At 34.7% G+C, this 19,851-nt stretch overlaps 3 protein-coding genes across 3 annotated transcripts; 2 read left to right on the forward strand and 1 right to left on the reverse strand.

Moving 5' to 3' along the window:
• Positions 1–3,938: 3,938 nt before the first annotated feature.
• Positions 3,939–5,710, forward strand: LOC107459900 (transcription factor MYB36). Its single transcript, XM_016078209.3, has 3 exons — positions 3,939–4,180; positions 4,257–4,386; positions 4,615–5,710. Exons 1-3 carry the CDS (start codon positions 4,045–4,047, stop codon positions 5,546–5,548), a joined length of 1,200 nt encoding a protein of 399 aa, XP_015933695.1. The 5' UTR covers positions 3,939–4,044; the 3' UTR covers positions 5,549–5,710.
• A 2,975-nt stretch (positions 5,711–8,685) lies between these two features.
• On the forward strand, positions 8,686–12,140 carry LOC107460884 (uncharacterized). Its single transcript, XM_052251414.1, has 4 exons — positions 8,686–9,617; positions 9,772–10,024; positions 11,033–11,624; positions 11,713–12,140. The coding sequence occupies exons 1-4, from the start codon at positions 8,686–8,688 to the stop codon at positions 12,138–12,140; spliced, it is 2,205 nt and encodes a 734-aa protein (XP_052107374.1).
• Positions 12,141–17,601: 5,461 nt separating this feature from the next.
• Positions 17,602–19,493, reverse strand: LOC107460875 (flavonoid 3-O-glucosyltransferase-like). Its single transcript, XM_021143995.2, has 2 exons — positions 19,010–19,493; positions 17,602–18,452 (listed from the first exon to the last, which is right to left on the reverse strand). The coding sequence occupies exons 1-2, from the start codon at positions 19,491–19,493 to the stop codon at positions 17,602–17,604; spliced, it is 1,335 nt and encodes a 444-aa protein (XP_020999654.1).
• Positions 19,494–19,851: the final 358 nt, after the last annotated feature.

The raw sequence follows: 19,851 nt of genomic DNA on the forward strand, positions 1-19,851 counted from the left end.
TAAAACAATTTCACTAAAAAAGCTAAAATTTAAAAATGAAAAAAAAAATATATATATATGAGAAAATAACTTTGTAACAATTTAATTATTTTTATTATTATTTTTTTATTAAGGTGTAAAAAATAAGATTAAAATGAGTAGGATTAAGAAATATTATAAATTTAATATTATAAAAAAATTATATAAAGACTAGTTTGACTAATTTTTAAAATTTGAGGGATGAAAATGACTTACATATAGACTTTCAAGGACTATTTTGACTAATAAAAAACTTTTTTACATGTCAAGTGTTACGTGTCACTGACCTGCCACATGGCGTGTCACATCATCATGCCACGTGACACTTAACGTGACACGTCATCATCCAACTGACGGAAGGACTAATTTGACTTTCAGGGACTAATTTGATTAAAAAAATCATTCGGGACGAAAATGAAGATCGCGTGATCTTTCAGGGACGAATTTGAGCATTAACCCTATATTAAAAATATAAATGTTCATTTAAATAATAAATATGATTCAACGACTATATAAAATATTTTACGGTGATTTAGTTTATCAAAATTAAATTTTTTAAAATAATTAATTATATAATGATGTATTTTTTAATTAAATACAATTAATGGTAGTGTAATTTAAATTTCATCAGAACTGTGTCCCCCAGCAGTTACACTAATTAATCGTGGGTCTTCTTGATGATGAAATGCACTATTCTTTTTCCCAATCCATTAAACATTTAGTTGAAGAAAAAGAAAATACATCGTCAATGAGAAGATTCTTACTTAAGGAGAAAGACAAGCAGAAACTTGTTTTTTTCTCGCCCCAGTGATCTGAGTCTTTGATATGATAAAGATATTAATGTTTATAAATTTGAGAGCTAAGTGCTTTTTGAAATTTGATAGTTTCCCCTTGTTATTTCTATGTGGTTGTGGTTCCGGGGCCTTTATTTTCATCATTTCATGCTTCTTCATTAAAAAAATGCACTATAATATTAAATTAGGAAACCAAGGTCAATGATGAGTGGTGCTCTTCATTTGAAAATTATGGAATTACAAACACTTTTCTGTTTGGTTTTTACTTCTTTTCTTGTTCGGAAACTGTTTCCTATTCTCTTTAACATGTCCTACACACAACTTGTCAAAAACAAAATAAGAAAAATAAATAAATAAATAAACATAAACTATATGGAGTTTAATCTTGCTTCATTATTGATCATAATATATAACCCAACTACTAATAATTCCTAGCACAAAAAAGAAGAAATAAATGGAATTAGGGCAAGTCGATTAATTTAACAAATGTTTGACTTTTTTCATTTTTCTTCTTTTATAATCTCGTAGCTGCATTATTGCACAACCAACCAATCCCTACTCCAATGCTTAACAAACTAAAGAGCTCTTTGTGAAAAACCTCAATTGAAATAAAATAAGGGTGGTAGAAAAGTATAGTCCCAACCACGTAATTTAATAAAAAAAATAAAAAATAATTAGAATTTATCTTATCTAATATTTATTAATTATTATTAGAATTAATAAATATTAAATAAGATAAATTTAGATTATTTTTTAAAAATTATGTATAAATGATATAGAATTTTTTTAAATAAAAATATTTATCCTCAAAAATACTCTGTATAAATTAAAAGTTAGTTACTAATTAATTATTATATATATGCATATATTTATACAAATGCATTACTTTATATTTTTTAACTAAATAATAAATTATCAAGATAATTAAATCTGTCGTAGTAAAATAATAAAACATATAATAAATAAATAATCACATTTGTTTTAAATAGTGTAATAATTTTTTGAGAGAATAAAAGATATATATTTTTATATACAGTGACTATTTTTTTCATGTTTAAATATGAAGATAGGTATAAGATCGTGTTCCTCATGACACAAATTTCTAAAAATTTTGTACTTTTCTGAATTTGATATGTAAAGCATTTTGTTTAATTTATTTCTATATTTATATATGTCTAAATTACCAAACACAGGCTTAAAATACTACTACACTACCAAAACCCCATTTAGTTGTGGTTAAAAGAACAATTTGGTATCTTTTATCTATATCATAAGATTACGTGAAGTTGATAATTGAGAGTCGTTAGATGAAAATTTAGTCAAATTAGTCAAATTATTTAACGACTTTTAGTTATCAACTTCACGTGAAGTCTACTGCAGCTGAGTTTCCACCCTATCATAATTAATGTCATGTCAAGGTTTCATGGTGAAGCTTCGGTTTTGATAGGCCAGTTGAGAAGAAATAGAGGAGTCAAAGACAATGAAATTTACTTTGGTACGGGTAATACCTACTCACGACGAACAAGATACAAGTTTTCATTGATATGATTTCAAATAAGAATCAGTTGGTTATGATTTTGTGGTGAAAGCAACCAAGGACACAAGAGAGACATTTTCAATGCATATTTGATTATTGGTTTTTGTAGCTTTCATCACAATCTCGTCAACAGATATTGGATGGTTTCTAACAAAGACTTCAATTTCAATTCTTATTATATATTCTACTCAGGCCTTAAATATGGAAAATATATTACTACTTATGTATAGCTTGGATATTCAGAAGACCTTACTCGCTGTCACATGTGTTCCATTTCAAGAGAAAAAATGTACTTTCGTACATCCACATCTTGGACCAATTTATCACAATACATTCAATTTTATAGTCATGTGTCACACAATTAATATCTGATATATTATTCAAGGCGACCGGTTTATAATTTATACAAAAAAAAAAATGTTCCAACAAGGTTCAACAGCAAGAGGCTAGGATATGTTGTTCTGCAAGATCACATGCACATCCTTTGGTTTGCTAACACATACAAGTGCGTCATTCTTCCCCTAAATGCATGTGCCACAGTATTATTTGGAAAATAAAAATTTTATATTTTTAAAGGTGAAAATTTACCTCAAGTTGTTTTTCTGTAATGTTAATAATTAAGAGGCGTTAAATGATAATTTAGTTAAATCTATTAAATTATTAAACGACTCTCAATTATCAACTTCACGCAAAGATAACTGTATTTGAATTTTTACCATTTTGTGTATATTAAAATCGGTCACTAAATTAGCTGAATATACATAAAAATACAAAATATATATTAAAAATATGTTAAACTATATATATTTATACACAAATACATAACGATTATTTTTAGTACGCAAATAGTATTTTTATTTTAATATTTGTGTTTTGTTATAAATCTATTGACATAATCAGGAAGCTTTTTTTGTATTTTTTTTTTATAAATTTTTTCTAATAACAACATGGTCATTTTTTCAGGATATTATTATCATGATATTTTCTATAATTTCTTAACAACTGAACTTGTTCATTGAGCTAGTTTTTGAAAATAATAATAAGGGTCCGCTGAATAATTCCAAATCCATGTAATTGACTGGATCAAAGTATGTAATTGGTTTACTATGTCCTTCCTAGAAGTTTCACTGCTGCTACATTTACCATGAGAATTCCCATGTAATTAACAATATAATGAATTACCAATAGGATAAGAGAGCAGTAATTATGTACATTAATATATAGAGAATGGAACATTTTCGAGGATAATGCCGACAAACTAAGAGGATAGAGACTTCTTTTGATCAAATGCTGTAGCACCGTGTTCAAGTAATAAACAAATGGAACAATTGAAAAAGCAGTCACATTTTTTTAGTAATATATCAAAAAGAAGAAGAAACTATAATTTATGCTACGTATTTGTCGAGTTGCATGCATAATTAAGCAAGGATGATCGAACTAAACCAAAAAGGATGAAAGAGAAAGAGATAGATGAATATATGAAACCCTAGAAATGAAGAAGAAAAATTAATATTGAGTTGAATAGAGTGTTGATGAGGTGTAAGAGTTTTTGTCCTTTTAACCCTTCACATCATCTCTTTCTTTCTGCCTATAAATCTTCCTCTTCCTTCTTCCTAGTTTCCCCAACAACAAAACCCTTAATTCCATCTCAAATTCTCTTGCTTCTTCTTCTTCTTCCTTCAAACAACAACAAAGATGGGAAGAGCACCATGTTGTGACAAGGCCAACGTGAAGAAAGGACCTTGGTCCCCTGAAGAAGATGCTGCTCTCAAAGCCTACATAGAAAAGAATGGAACTGGAGGCAATTGGATTGCTCTTCCTCAGAAAATTGGTATTTATATTATATTATTTTAGTATAATCAATATATAGTCATGGGTTAATGGAAAGTTAATTAATTTAATTGCAGGGCTGAAGAGATGTGGAAAGAGTTGCAGGCTTAGATGGTTAAACTATTTAAGACCTAACATCAAGCATGGTGGATTTACTGAAGAAGAAGACAACATCATCTGCAGCCTTTACATTAGCATTGGAAGCAGGTAAGTCAGAATTAAGTGATGATCATATCATGAACTTGGATAATAATCTTATTATTTGCTTGATTTAATTTGATTCTACTGCTTGCATTGTGGTGTATAGTATTTGAACAATAACTCTTTGTCCTATTTCTTTGTCACCAGAATCTCTTGAAATCCCAACACATGTTCTTCCTTTGTTTGTTTATTATTCCTTGGAACTGTGAATCCCTACTAAGTTGATCTGTGTAGGTGGTCCATTATTGCGGCACAGCTACCTGGAAGGACAGATAACGACATCAAGAACTACTGGAACACTAGATTGAAGAAGAAACTGCTCGGAAGGCGCAAACAATCCAGCTTCAACAGCTCCAAGGACTCCAATATTGGGATGCAAGATGACACATCATGTTCCAATAACAATAGTAATGCCCTAAGCACTTCAGCTCTTGAGAGGCTTCAACTTCATATGCAGCTTCAAAGCCTCCAAAACCCTTTCTCTTTCTACACCAACCCTGCCCTCTGGCCAAAGTTGCATCCTTTTCAAGAAAAGATGATTCACCACAATCTGCAGCAGCAGCAGCACCAATCTCATAATCTTAACAGTCATGACTCCAACTCCAATAACCCTTTAATGCAGAATACTAATAATGCTTTGCTTTCTCCTCATCATCATGTGCTGAATCAAGAAGAAGGGGAAAAGGATACCAAGAATTCAAAGGTTGATCTTTTGGAGAATCCGCTTAATAGTAATGGCTGTTCATCAGTTCTCTTCAATAACAGTAATCCATTATTGCACTCATCAAGTGATGCCATTATTGCACCAAGAGGAGATGGTGTTGAGGGAATTCAGCAGGTTTGTGCTATCCAAAGTGAGCTTGATGAGATTTTGAATCTCAATAGCAACAGAAGAATGTGTTACATTCCACAGGAGGAGGAAGAAGAGGAGGAGGATCAGATTCAACAGATGGCTGATGATGAGTTTGACTGTTTGAGAGAGATGAATAGTAATAATAATAACAATGGTAATTCAAAGGACAGTAATAGTAACTTGATTTGGTGGTCCAATGATTCTTCTGCTGATACCAAATCAGCATCCTCAAATTCTTGGGAGTCAATGTCATCCACTCCAGTTCTTCTGCCAGAAGGGATGTTCCAAGATTATGAACTAGGTTACACTTTATAGTCATCACATTGTTATGAATGATTTGACTGTTTGAATGTTCCTAATTTGTTGGGTGGTGGGCATAAGATAATTAATGGGGAAACGAAAGAGAGAAAACTGAGAAATATAATAGGTCTTGTGTAAACAACATCGTGAATATGCATGTAATATTGTAATAATAATATGTAAGTAAATTACTGTTTCAGTAATGTATAAATTAAATTCCTAGTTTCATTTGTTCCTAAATTAACTGGAATAGAACTTGATAAGTATATTATACTATCATCTCGTGTATCTTTAATAATGAAAATGTATACTCTTTACAAGTAGCAGAAGAAACTATGTAATTAATCATCTGTAAATGAGCTGAATTTGCTGCAACTTTACGTGATGAAGATTTTAATTAGTTAATCCATGTTGTAACCAAACATATATAACTACTGTATTTCATTATTCTAGGTTCCTACTATAAATGCATGCTATAGAGGTTTAATACACTCAATCACTCATGATGAATTTTTATGTATAAGATAGAAGAATTTATAGAAATTGGAATTTATGATCTATATATACATAGTAATAAAAAGTTGAAGGTAGGTAGAAACTCAGGTGCAGTCGATTTTACGTGAAGTTGATACTTGAGAGCCGTTAGATAATTTGACTGATTTGACTAAATTTTCATCTAACGGCTCTGAGATATCAATTTCACGTGAAGTCGACTTAACCTGAGTTTTCACCAAAGTTAAAAGTTACAAATTAAAAGCTTTGCGTTTTTCGTGGATCCAAAAGTCAATATATTCTCTTTGTTTTACATAATGTGAAAAAAAGTCACCAAATTAATGTGAACTCTCACGGAAAATCAAAGATATTTAAACATGACTCTCGTTATAGCAATTTTTCATCATCATCACTAGAAATGTAAGCTAGCGTGTTGAGTAAACATTTTCTTTTTCTAGTACAACTTGAACATGAGCGAAGAATAATCCATGAAGCTGAAAATGGCCCTTCTTATATTGTAGGTCATGTTATAGCGTAGCCTAACTATCCATTTTTGGCGTTACCTATGAGAAGCTTTTGTTGTTGGTCAATTATATTGTAGTTTGCTAGCTTTGCTGCCTTCAATAGACATTAGAAGAATTCAATAATGAAAATGATATTTGTTTTGTACAACTATTCATTTTCTCTCTTGTCTTTTAGAGTACATATTTTCAGGAGTTTTCATTTTCTATTTGTAAGCATAATGCTGTAACTTTTTGACAAACATAATGTCCATTCATTTAGTTTTCTTGTTATAATTAATGTACTTTTTTTTCTACTATTTGATCTCGAACTAGACAAGAGTAGACGTTAAACTGTTTTATCTATGTGCTAGAATGTGGTTAGATTACTTGTCATAATTAGTTATTATTATTATTATTTGGTTTAGTAATAGACTCTACTTTTCTTCTTTTTCTTTTAGTAAAATGGAAATATAATTATGTAAGCCCATGAACTATTTATTACCTAATGGGCTGATGTTTTGGGTCTTGGTAATGGGCCGAAGTTTATTTCAGAGTCTCAGACCAAAAATAAGTTATTATAAATAGTCCTACATACTAGCAAATTCTGCTATAAAAAATAAAAAATATACCATATAAAATCCCGACTTTAAAACAAAAAAACTCATACAACTTAAATGATATTTATATATTAAAAGAGAAATGTACATTTTTTAAAAAAATAATGTTTGCATAATTTTTGCTGTATACATTTCATATCATTTTTAGAGTATTTACCCAAATTGGTCTCCAAAGAATTTTGAAGTGGACGTTTTGGTCCCCAACAAAATTTAATTATGTAATTAGTCCCCAACTTTTGTAAACGTCCGTCATTTTAGTCCTTCTGTTAGTTTCCTCCGTGAAATTCTAACGGTAGAGTCCAACGTGTCACGTTCAGGTGATGAGTCAGCCGTTAAGTGCCACATGTTCAATCAAGACAAATTGGTCCCTATTCTGAATGATGCTAAACGCGGCATTTTGGGAGCAGGGCATAAGGGTGTGTGTCGTTTCGTTAGCTGAGTGGTTTTAAGGGTCTATTTTTGTCTTCCTCCCCCAAAATGAAATTACAACCAGCACCCTCTCTTCCCCTAGGTTTTACAAAGAAAGTCACCACCACGTGAATCGGTAGTCAGTCTTCCGACGACCTCGCTGACATTGTTGACTCAAGACTTTGTACCAAACGAAGTTATTGTAGAAGAAGGTTTTACCGGTCTATTGGTCTTCACCGGTCAGGTTAGTATATCTTTTCTCTATTATGATGCGGATGGTATAGTTGATCATCGTTGCAATTGTTCGAATGTGTTTACCTTGTGTATCTGTTTCTGGCAGTAGAAATTAGTTACTAAAGAAAGTGTTTTTAAGTTCTTCATTACTATGAAAATCAGTTACTGATAAGTGACGTAATGCATGCATATATGAGTTTAACATTAAAAAGATTCAATATTTTGTGGTAAATACACTTTATACATTAATTAATCTAGTTATCACAATTAGAAAATTAAAGTTTGAGCAGTTGTTGTTTAATATGAAATTGCCCTGTATAAGTTATATAAGTTTGTGTTCTGGTTTTGACATTTTATTCCATGTTTATGGATTGCAGATGACTAATTAGGTTATTCCTGTCTTTCAACATGGGGGGAGTTTTGTCAAAGATAACAAGGGTGAACTACTTTACATTAATGGGAATGTAAAGAGATTTCCTCCTTTGGATCTTGATTTAGTGAATTATTTTGATTTGAAGAAAATGTTTGAAGAACTTGGCTACCATGCATACAAAAAGATGTATTGGTATGACCCAACAGCTCCTAGTTATGAAGCAGGCCTACATCCTATATATGGAGATAAGGAAATCAGAGAGATGTGTGACAAAAAGAGGGAGGACAGAGAGACGGATGAATTGTGTCTGTTCTTTGATCATCCAATTATGGAAGATGTTGATTTTGAGGATAGCGATGATACTGATGAGCATAGTGAGGCCGAGGTCTTGTCCGATGAACCAATTTCTGACAACGATAGCTATGATAGCTATGAAAGTGCTGAAGACGAGGCGTATAAACCCCACCTCCAGGATTTGAGGATGACACCGATGATAGCTATGATAGTTTTGAAGATGAAGAACTCATGAAGAAAACAAAGAGAAAAGGTGGCAAAAGAGATAAGAAGGGTAAGAAGAAAGCTGTTGAAAAAAAGGATAATGCAAGGAAGATGGATGTTGAAAAAAGGGATAATGCAAGGAAGAAAGGTGGGCCTAAACATACTACTAGGCCCAATGACAAATATGGGCCCAATATAACTGTTGGGCCTACATCTACTAATGGGTCTACTCCTACTGCTAGGCCTAGTCCTACTGCTGGTGGGTTAGAATTTGGTGTTGGACCGGGTATAGCAGAGGAAGGGGATGACATCTTTAGTGATGAGTCTGATGGTTTAGGATTTGAGTCAGAGGGGTTTGATACACCTCAATCATCAGACAATGAGGGAGATGATTTTGATTGGCCCCAATTCAATGAGGAAGCAGACTTTGGTGATGTTCAACTTCAATTGAACATGGAGTTTGTCACATTGGATCAATTCAAGCATGCCTTAAAGGACTATACTATTGCTGAAGGAAGGAGGATTTTTTATGTTAAAAATGATAATAGAAGAGTGAGATGCAAGTGTGCAAGTGGGGAAGAGAAGGCTATGATTGCAAAGGCTAAATGTAAGGCTAAAAGGAAAGAGACTGATGCTGCAGAAGTGGATAATTCTGGAGAGAATAGAACTGCTATTGTCCCTAGCAGTGATGATAATGAATGTCCCTGGCTGATTTATTGTGCCTGGAATAGTGCTAGAGGGTGCTACCAGATTAAGACGTATGAGCCTAAACATACTTGTGCTAGGGAATTCGGGTCTAACATGGCTGATCAGAAATGGGTGGCTGATAAATTAGAGAAGAGGTTATTGACCCAACCTCACATGACTCATGGCAAAGCTTTTGATCATATTAAGATAGACTTTAATGTGGTGTGCAGTGACAAGATGATTTATAGAGCTTTAAGGGTTGCTAGGAAAAGGTATGTTGGGAATGAGAGGGCTCAGTATGGAAAGTTGAGAGATTATCTCACTGAAATACACAGAAGCAATCCTAACAGCACTGCATTGCTGGAAACAACCCCCACAATTCCTGGTTCACCGCCATTGTTTAGCAAACTATATATTTGTCTGGAGGGGTGTAAAAGGGGGGTTTAAGGCTGGTTGCAGACCACTGATTGGGTTGGATGGATGTCACTTGAAAGGATATTATGGGGGGCAATTGTTGTCTGCTGTAGCTCAAGATGCAAACAATCACTTCTATGTGATTGCCTATGCGGTGGTTGACAGTGAAACAAAACAAAGTTGGAAGTGGTTTTTACAACTTCTTCAAGAAGATATTGGTAACTGCTCAACAGAAGAATGGAATTTTATCTCGGATCAACAGAAGGTAAATGACCATTGCACTGATTGTATTTGACTTTATTTTACTTGCTGTGATTAAATTTGGGTTGGTGTGGTTGCATTTGAATTGAATTGTATTTATAATAGTTGCATAGAATTGTTATAATTGTTGTTAATGCTTACTGTGGTTATATTTGTGAATGTTAACGCTTACTTGTATTTTCTCTTCTATCCTAAAATCTAGTTGGTTAGTAATTAATACTGCTTCTTTTATTTCAATGTCACAAGTTATACTGAAATTTGGTCGTAAATTAACTTTTCCACTTTATTTTCTGCGTATATATAATCATGTCTCAAGCTAATCTTTATATTGTTGCATATTTATTGGATGAGGAAGCGTGCCATAAAAAAAAGTGTGTTTCTATTCATGTGATATTATTGGCATATATAAAGAGCGTGTTACTTCTTCACCTAATAATATCATGTATATTGTTGCATAATATAATAGCATGTTACTATTCATGTTATAATAGCATGTTACTGTTCATGTTATATAAAGAGCATGTATAATAGCATGTTACTATTCATGTTATAATAGCATGTTACTGTTCATGTTATATAAAGAGCATGTATAATAGCATGTTACTATTCATGTTATATAAAGAGCATGTTACTGTTCATGTGATATTATTGGCAGATATTATTAGTGGAATGCGTGACATTTGAATTAGCGTAATTGATTATAAGTCTCTTATGCTCTTGTCTTTTATTTGAATTGTTCTATTTGTAGTAATTAAATTTGACTTGATGTCATTATATTTGAATTGAATTGAGGTGAAGTTAATATGAAATAGTGTTCTAATAAGGTTTCGGGTGGAGGAAAAGGTCTAGATGACTGTCAAATTATATTACTAAGGACCAATCTGTCTGATAAATAATTTATTTAGGGGCTTATTTGTCTGATAAATAAATTTTTTGGGGATCTTACTGTCTGATCTATGATTTTATTAAAAAAGTCTGTATATGTGTTTGTTCATTTTGATGCCTTCTTCAGGGTTTACTGCCTGCTTTGCATGAGGTGATGCCAAATGCACACCACAGGAATTGTGTAAGACACATTTGGAAGAATTTTATTGGGAAGTTTAAGGACAAACAACTAAAAAATATAGTGTGGGCATGTGCAAAGAGTAGTACAGATGCAGAGTTCCAACATCATATGCGGAGGCTAAAGAGGATGAACGAAGAAGCATGGGCATATCTTGCAAAGTTTCAACCCTCTTGCTGGACCAAATCTTATTTTAGTCATTGGCCAAAACTTGACAACGTGACCAACAACATGAGTGAGGTCTGGAACGCCAAAATTAACCACTATAGGGGAAAGCCTATTCTCACCATGTTGGAGGAGCTTCGTTGCTACTTGATGAGGAGAATGGCAAAACACAAGAAGATTCTAAGCACCTACACTGGAGTACTAGCACCAGTTCAGCAAAGAAAATTGGAGGACCTTATGAAGGATACTAAATTCTGGACGGCTCAATGGATTGGTGACAATGATCGTAACGTGTTTGAGGTGCAGACACATTCAAAGAAGGTTGGTGTTAATCTTGGAAGGCATACTTGTACCTGCAATATGTGGCAACTGACAGGTAGTCATAACATATTGTATTTGACTTACATGAGTTTAAGATATGCATTCTGCTGTATTAAAGTCAACGCTAGTTAATTCTTTTGTAGGAATACCATGTGTTCATGCATTAGCAGCTATTCAAAAGTGGTGTGATAGGCCAGAACTATATGTGCATCCTTGGCTAAAGATGGATGCATTTAAAGCAACCTATGAGCATGTCATGAAACCTGTCAACTCAGAAGAGTATTGGGTGAATACTGGATTACTATCTCCAGAGCCACCCATCATTAGGAGACCTGCAGGCCGCCCCATGAAGAAAAAACGGAAGGCGGACCCTGTTGAAGACGCGCGTGATAGATCAAAAGGACGACGAACATTCAAGGTTACCTGTCAAAAATGTGGCGAATCTGGCCACAATGCAAAAACATGCAAGGGACCACCAAGGCTTAAACCCCCACCAAAGAATAAAGGTAAAAAAAAGGGTAATGAAAATGGATCCACCATTGCAACAGGTCACAGGAAGAAGTACAAGTAACCCTCTCAGCCCCTCAACCACAGCCACAGGTACCTTTCTAAATTGGATTATATTCGATGCTTTGTATGCCATTCATGTACTTACTTGTCTTGTTACTTTGTCTTGTGTTAGGAGCAAACTACTAACTCATCCAACTAAGTTGCATCAACAACAAGTTTTAGGCCTCCAAGACCTAAACAACAAATTCTGAGACCTCATGTAGCTCCGGTCACTGCCCCAACACCTCCTATGAAGCTTGTTTCGGCTCCAAGACCTTTACCTCCACCAACTTTGACTCCTTCACCTACAGCCCCATTTGCTCCAGTGCCTAGGTCACTCCATCCGAATCAGATACCAAGAATCTCTCCGGAAACAGTTGCTGCTACAAGCTCTGGAACTGTTGCCAGAATATTCAAGTTCATGCCTACACCAGGACTCAACCTCCAAAAGAAGAAATGATATTGCTCTATGATATCATGCTGATTGTAGTTATGTTGTTTAGTTTATTAAGACCCTTTTGTAATAGATTATGGTTATGTAGTGCATTTATGCAACTTTGAGCTATGCTTTTGGAATGTATCTTTGATGCTAGCAACAGATATAAACTAGCTAGGAGTAAGTTTTTTGTTGGAATATTCCAGAACTTTGATACTTGATTTCAAATATATGAAATTATGGTTATTAGACTATTTTGATAATTATGAGTGATGTGATTTGTATTAAATCAGGTTTTTGAAACATTATTTTTGTGAATGCATATGATTCTAATATTTGGCAAAGGACATTTCATTACACAATTCTGACAGACTATAATATTAGCAATTACACTTTGATCAATTATTCAATTACAATATATCCATACATAATAAGCACTTAATTCCCTTCTTTTCCTACCTAACTATATCTTTCCTAAAAAAATACAAACCAAAAAACCTAGCATGAAAAAGAACACATTTTTCCAATGACTGCTCCACTCCCTCCTTTTATTTATATTCTTAGTCTTCTTCTCTAATTCATCTACCAAATCTTTCAACTTCTTCACCCTCTCTTCCAGTACAACATTATGCTGGCTATCTTGCATTTCATGAGAAAAATTTGTCAAACCATATAAAAAATTCAGTGTGAAAGATTCTCCTACATTGAAGGGGAAAATGCACAAAATTAGAGTTAACCCATGAATTTAACAATGCATAAAGAAGATACCATACCCAATGTTTCTTACCCTGTAATAAGGACAACCAAAGAAAGGTCTTCTTGGGTTCTTATCTGTTCCAGATTCTACAACAATGGCATAAGCTCCACAGTGGCATCTTGGATTCTCCCCTCTTACAATTCCAAATTTGGGGCCACCTGAAGCACTGCTAGCACTACCATCTCCGCTACCTCTAATAACTCGTTGACGATAAGAACTTGCTGAATTCCCTCCACTTGCCATGGTTACACGTTTTTAGAGTAGCACACGAGGATGATTATGACCTTCACACTATTATTTTAGGATCTAGGGCATCATACAAGAACAAATTTGTAGTTGTATTTCTAGGGACTATTTTGTCTTTCATCCCATGTGGTGTTTAACAGCTGACTCAACACCTTAACATGACACGTTGGACTCCACTGTTAAAATTTGACGGAGGAAACTAATAGGAGGACTAAAATGACGGACGTTTACAAAAGTTGGGGACTAATTACATAATTAAATTTTGTTGGGGACCAAAACGTCCACTTCAAAATTTTTTGGGGACCAATTTGGGTAAATACTCTTATTTTTATAATATAAAAGATAAGCTTTTTATTTTGTTTCATTTTTTGTTAATTACTTTAATACCAAGAGCGATGAATACAAATATTATTCATATAACATTATTCAATTTTATTACTTTCAATTTATAACGATGAACTCAAGGTCTCCTAATATGTGTTTTAAGAACATATTTTACCATTACTATAAAAGAAAATGAATATTTTTACTAAAAAAATAACTCTTTTACACTATTTTTAATATGTTTTTTTTTTACTAAAGATAGGAAGACTCAAATCCACAACCTCTTAAGTGAATATGAAAAAATTATGTTATTTAACAGGTACTTTTATGATAAAAAATTTAAAAAAATATTATTATAATATTAACAGGTACTTTTATGATAAAAATAAATGTTCATATTCTAACAAAAAACATAAAATCAGGTCCAATAAAGATAAAAGATCCAACCTTAAAAGGCGGTCTCTATCCCATGTCCAACCTCTTTAAAGTAGTCGGACACCGACAGAGGAGTCCAGCCTTACTTGCCCAAACAAGTAACTGCCCCCGCAAATCTCTCCACTACATCTAGAAGGGAGATCTTACAGACTCCTAAGATAAAGAGAATGGTCATCCATTAATAAAGATGGAACTACTCTAACAAAGGTGGTTATTAGCTCTACTATAAATACACTGACACCTCTTAGGTATATTCACGTTCTAATCTACTAAAATCCTGCTTAAAACCCTTATTAACTTAAGTATCGGAGTCTCTTACAGGTACTATCCCTCATCTCCTCAAGAGGAACTCGGACATGCAGTACCTCAGCACCAAACAAGTCGGACGCTGCCACTTAAAAGGATCTGGACCTCACGTTCAGACCCAAATCAACGTTTCAGGTAACCCTCAAAACATTGGTGCCGTTGCCAGGGACCTGAGACTCACTTCTCGATAATGGATGACCACCAGTATGAAGATGGTCATACTGCATCGGAATCCAAACCTGAGGCCCAGCCGGAAGGTCAAGCCATTGTGCTTCCTCCACCACCACCACTTGCTCAAGGGCCTCACGGGGAAGGGACGTCTAGAAATCCCCACCCAAGGAGAATCCATTCCGAAATCCACTATCTTGAAGATGAAGAGCCCCCTCATACAACCGAGATCCTGGACCTAGTTCATGGTCAGGAAGATTGACTGGAACAACTCAAACACGAGGCTGAGCGACAATGAAAAGCAGAACGAGAGCTGCGGAGAAGAGGGAGACTGAGAAAAAGGGTCAAGGGGTATAAGCCGGAAAGCAGGGGTTGGGATGATTATCTTTGAATTTGAGGGGTCCAACTCTGCTCATATGAGCAGATTTCGGAGCCATACTCTCTACAGAAACAATGAAAAAAGTTAAGTAAAAACAGCAATAAAGTTAACCGAATTTAGAAAAGCAAAGAGAAAGAGAGCTACCCATCTCGGACTTAAGAAGGTTAGGATCTCTTAAAAATCTTTTCGTATCCAAGTAAGGAGCTGGTCCCGAGCGTCCAAAAAGAAATCCACTACACTCTTCTCAAGTTCATCTAAATCACTTATATCGGGCTTAAGGGCAACTGGTGTATCCTGCCAGTACAGGGGTAAATGAGGCTCGTGGTTTTCACCTAAAAATAAAGGACGGACTCCCTCAATATCCCAGACTTTGAAAAAGTGATTCTTAAAGTCGTGAAAAGAATCATAAAAAATGGCAAAAACCTTCCAACCTTGAACAGCTCGAAAGGATATCTAACCCGACTTATTTGTGGAACTGTAAGGTTTGGTCGCAACAAAAAGATAAAAGAATACATTCATAGAAAGTTGGACATCCATCTCCCAACGTAGGAGCTGGTATATTTTCAGGAAAGCCCAAGAGTTAGGGTGCAACTGAGAAGGGGCGAGGTTGCAAGACCACAGTACATTAATTTCAAAATCAGTAAAAGGAAATCGGATATCTAGCCGAGTAAAGAAACAGTCATAGACATAAAAGAAAGGTCGCTCAGAGTCCTCTAAGGGGGAGAAACACACCTTCTTTTCTGGATCGGGCGCCACTAATTCATAGTTTCTCTCGTCTTCTTTGTTCTTGCATATACTATGATGCCTCTGGAACTCCTGACAATACTCTCTATCGGTTACAGGGACACAAGAAAGGACAGTAGAATCTACCCAAACTCGAAGACTAGGAGGGACTTTGGTCGACATACTCAAAAGGACAGAGCGAGTCATAAAGGCTATACCTACAGATGCAAAGTAAAAAATTATTACTAAAAGAAGTCAAACCTTGTCTAAAGTAAGTCGAGCAAAGTCAACAAAATCAACGAAATCCATTCTCTTCACATTTTATCTGAAACAATCAAATGGTGTCCCTTCCATGCAACATTGTCGCATAACGACGACACTATCTGGGGACAATAACACCCACGATGACAGTAAAAAACAACATAGTTCAAAGCAAACATTTTCCTTTTTTGCAAAACAATAAAAAGATAGCAGTTTTAGTCTCAGCATTTTTTTCGAAAGAGCAAAAAAAAAAGAAAGAAGAATCATATCCTCGCAAGAAACAATTTTTATTTTCATAGTCTTCACATATAGACAAGAAATACTCAGAAACACAAACAAGTATTTGAAACAGATAAATAACCAACCTTGATGGAAATGCGAAACAAAGGCGGGCGCGTCAATCAGCAAAAATACGGATATTCCTCTCCAAAGACAAACCTTCAGAAAGAATATGAGGAAAAAACTCGAAACTGAAGGCACTAGAGAAGCAAGAAATTGAAGGAGAAAGTGAACATTGTTTTACAAAGAGAGTAGAAAGGAAACAATTATGGAAATGTAGAAAAGAAGAAAAGAGAAGGCTGAGTGCCTTATAAAAGGGGACAAGGGCACGATAGCTATTACTACCCTCGTCAAAGTAATGCGTGAAACCCAAGGAAAATTGCCGCATAATGTTTGCTCCCCATTTAAGGAGGTAATGTTTAAAATTTTAAAAACACGTTGGGTGTCTGATGTAAAGGCCAAGATGTTTGGGTCCGACTTCTCTAAAAGCTCGAACTTAAGCAGGAGCACTGTTCATGCCCTGACCCAAAACATAAGGCCAGACCCAATAAGGATAAAAGGTCCAACCTTAAAATGTGGCCTCTATTCCATGCCCGACCTCTTCAAAGAGGTCGGACACTGACAAAAAGGTCCAGCCCTACTTGCCCAAACAAGTATTTGCCCCCGCAAATCTCTCCACTATATCTAGAAGGGAGATCTTAACATACTCTTAAGATAAAGAGAATTGTTATCCATCAATAAAGATGGAACTACTCCAACAAAGGTGGTTATTATCTCTACTATAAATATACTGACACCCCTCAAGTATATTCACGTTCTAATCTGTTAAAAACTTGCCTAAAACCCTTGCTAACTTAAACATCAGATTCTCTTGTAGGTACCATCCCCCACCTCCTCACGAGGAACTCGGACAAGCGGCACCTCAGCACCAAATAAGTCGGACACTGCCACCTAAAAAGATCTGAACCTTATGTTCAAGCCCAAATCAACGTTTCAGATAACTTTCGGACAATAACCTAATTCATACCTTAATTATACACTTTTTTTTTCAATTATAATATTTATGTTCAGATGTATTTTAAAAAGAAAATAGAGATTTGTAACTTAAAAAATAAACAACAAATTGAACTTTATCCACTAGATAGATTTACAATGCCAAGGTGATAACATCAACTTGTAACAATTTCAACTAAAGTATTGAAATCCCTTATGAAACTACCATTAGTTTCAACAGCTCGTTTTGCAGATTTCTTGAACTCTGATATCTTTTGCCGCATTAACATCCCTTCATCACTTGACATGGTTGATTTCAATGCTGCTAAGGTAGCTTCTTTAGTGAAAACCCCATCCTGAATTGGAACACCAACACCCCATCTACCTTCCATCATCCTTGTGTTCAATTTCTGGTCACCAAAAAAGGGCCTAGAAATCATTGGAACACCACCCACCATGCATTCCATGATTGAGTTCCAGCCAGAATGTGTCACACACACACCAATAGCTTCATGCTTAAGGATTTCCACCTGTGGTGACCATGAAACAATTTTCCCTTTATCTTTAATCCTTTCCAATAACCCTTTTGGAAGCTGTTCATCATGTTTTCCCCTGAATGACCAAATAAATGGAAATCCAGATTCATCTATGGCCTCTGCTATAGCAACTAACTCATGAGGTGGAGGAATTATCACAGTTCCAAAGCTAATGTACACAACTGAGCCAATGTCATGTTTGTTCAACCATTCTATGCAACCTTGATCATCAGGGATATTTGGTTGTGGCAATGCCAAAGTGAATGGACCGATATTTAATAGCTTTCGGAACTTTGATTCGAGTTGGTTCACTATTGGAGGTTCCAACTCAGCAAATGAGTTAATTGCAACCGCCGTTGCTTTAGGCAAAGTTTGTCCCATTTTGTGTAACATGGATGACAAAGGTTGTTCTATATCGTCGATTATCCCTTCAGGCAATTCAGAAGCCTTCACCACAGGTAAACCAGGAACGAAATCGATGTTTTCATTACCTACAAAAGTGTAATCATCAGGATTTAGCCAAAGTATTTTTGAATTGCGCTCCATATTAATTAATTGTCATTAATTAGTCATTATTTAGTTAACTAGTTAAGAATTATTTTTTTATTTATGGTTAACAAACTCATCAAATATTTGACCATTCTTTTATTTTATTTCTTTAACACCAAATTCATAATAAGATAAAAGGATAATTCGGTACAATAATATTCCGTGTTAATGCAAAATCTAAAAACAGATATTTAAAAAGATGTAACATAATTAGTCTAATCTGATAATTATATGAGTGACTGATTCGATGACTAACATCAAATTGTAGAAATTTATGTATATAATTTTATGTGAAGTTAATATCTGATAGTCGTTATATGATTTGATAAGTTTGACTAAATTATCATCTAACGACTATCAGCTATCAACTTCACGTAAAATTAATTAGCTATCAACTCCATATGAAATTAGTTAGTTTCCAACGCATCAAATTCATAATTAGATGTACGTAAAAAATGACTAAAAAGTGAGGAAAGGGTGATTGAGAAAATTCCATTACCAGCATCGGCGGCAAACTGGTCCCTGATAAAATCAGTCATAAGATGGCAAAGAAGAGAATGAGGCCCTGCAGTCCAGACGGGAACCCATTTGGCATTGATCTCCTTCGCCATCTCCGCCGCGAACCAAAGGAACGCATCAGTAAGCAAACAAGTAAACTTGATGTGTGTCTCTGCCAAGGCCTTATCCATGGCGCGCTTAAAGTTCTGGATCATGACACCAACGAAGAGATTAATGGGCTCAATAGGGTGACCAGAAGGCACATATCCCTCTGGCAACCCATCTTCCACGTTATAAGCCTTTATGTTATGATGAATAATCCCCGCGAAAATGGACTCATTGGAACGTTTTGTGCTCAAGAATGAGAATTTGACTCTGGGATTCTTAGACGCAATTTCTTGCACCACGTTTAAGAGTGGAGCTGCATGTGATCCAAATGGGAACGCCAAAACTGCCACATGCACCGAACAAACAACCTTGTTCATGGTTCATGTATCATGTATATTTCATTATTCTCATCATCAACTTTGATAGGTTATTAGTTTATGTGTATTTGTAACTATTAAAGATGCAAAACAAACGTGACTCTTAGTTGAGAAACATGCAAAGAGCATGGTTTGTAAATTTATTGCAACCTATGTAACTAACTACACATACACATACACATTCTATGTCACCAAATTCGATTAATTAATCTCAAAGGTACTAATGTCTCATAACCATCATTAATTAGTTGTTGCACGAGCTTACCATTGAGAATGTGATAAGGAACTGTTTTTTTTTTTTTTCCGTTTTTGTTGGTTTGCTTCTTGAGCTTCTGGTGGTCAACGATGGCTTGTTATA

This window comes from Arachis duranensis, chromosome 1 (genome assembly GCF_000817695.3).
Source record: "Arachis duranensis cultivar V14167 chromosome 1, aradu.V14167.gnm2.J7QH, whole genome shotgun sequence".
Lineage (NCBI taxonomy): Eukaryota > Viridiplantae > Streptophyta > Magnoliopsida > Fabales > Fabaceae > Arachis > Arachis duranensis.

What these genes read in the sequence shown, in the direction of transcription:
- LOC107459900 (XM_016078209.3), top strand. Translation starts at nt 4,045, where the DNA reads ATGGGAAGAGCACCATGTTGTGACAAGGCCAACGTGAAGAAAGGACCT. An exon ending in TGCTCTTCCTCAGAAAATTG is followed by an intron (nt 4,181 to 4,256) that starts GTATTTATATTA and finishes ATTTAATTGCAG; the next exon opens with GGCTGAAGAGATGTGGAAAG. An exon ending in TACATTAGCATTGGAAGCAG is followed by an intron (nt 4,387 to 4,614) that starts GTAAGTCAGAAT and finishes TGATCTGTGTAG; the next exon opens with GTGGTCCATTATTGCGGCAC.
- LOC107460884 (XM_052251414.1), top strand. Translation starts at nt 8,686, where the DNA reads ATGAAGAAAACAAAGAGAAAAGGTGGCAAAAGAGATAAGAAGGGTAAG. An exon ending in TTAAGGGTTGCTAGGAAAAG is followed by an intron (nt 9,618 to 9,771) that starts GTATGTTGGGAA and finishes ATTTGTCTGGAG; the next exon opens with GGGTGTAAAAGGGGGGTTTA. An exon ending in TTATCTCGGATCAACAGAAG is followed by an intron (nt 10,025 to 11,032) that starts GTAAATGACCAT and finishes TGCCTTCTTCAG; the next exon opens with GGTTTACTGCCTGCTTTGCA.
- LOC107460875 (XM_021143995.2), bottom strand. Translation starts at nt 19,493, where the DNA reads ATGAACAAGGTTGTTTGTTCGGTGCATGTGGCAGTTTTGGCGTTCCCA. An exon ending in CCAGTTTGCCGCCGATGCTG is followed by an intron (nt 18,453 to 19,009) that starts GTAATGGAATTT and finishes ACACTTTTGTAG; the next exon opens with GTAATGAAAACATCGATTTC.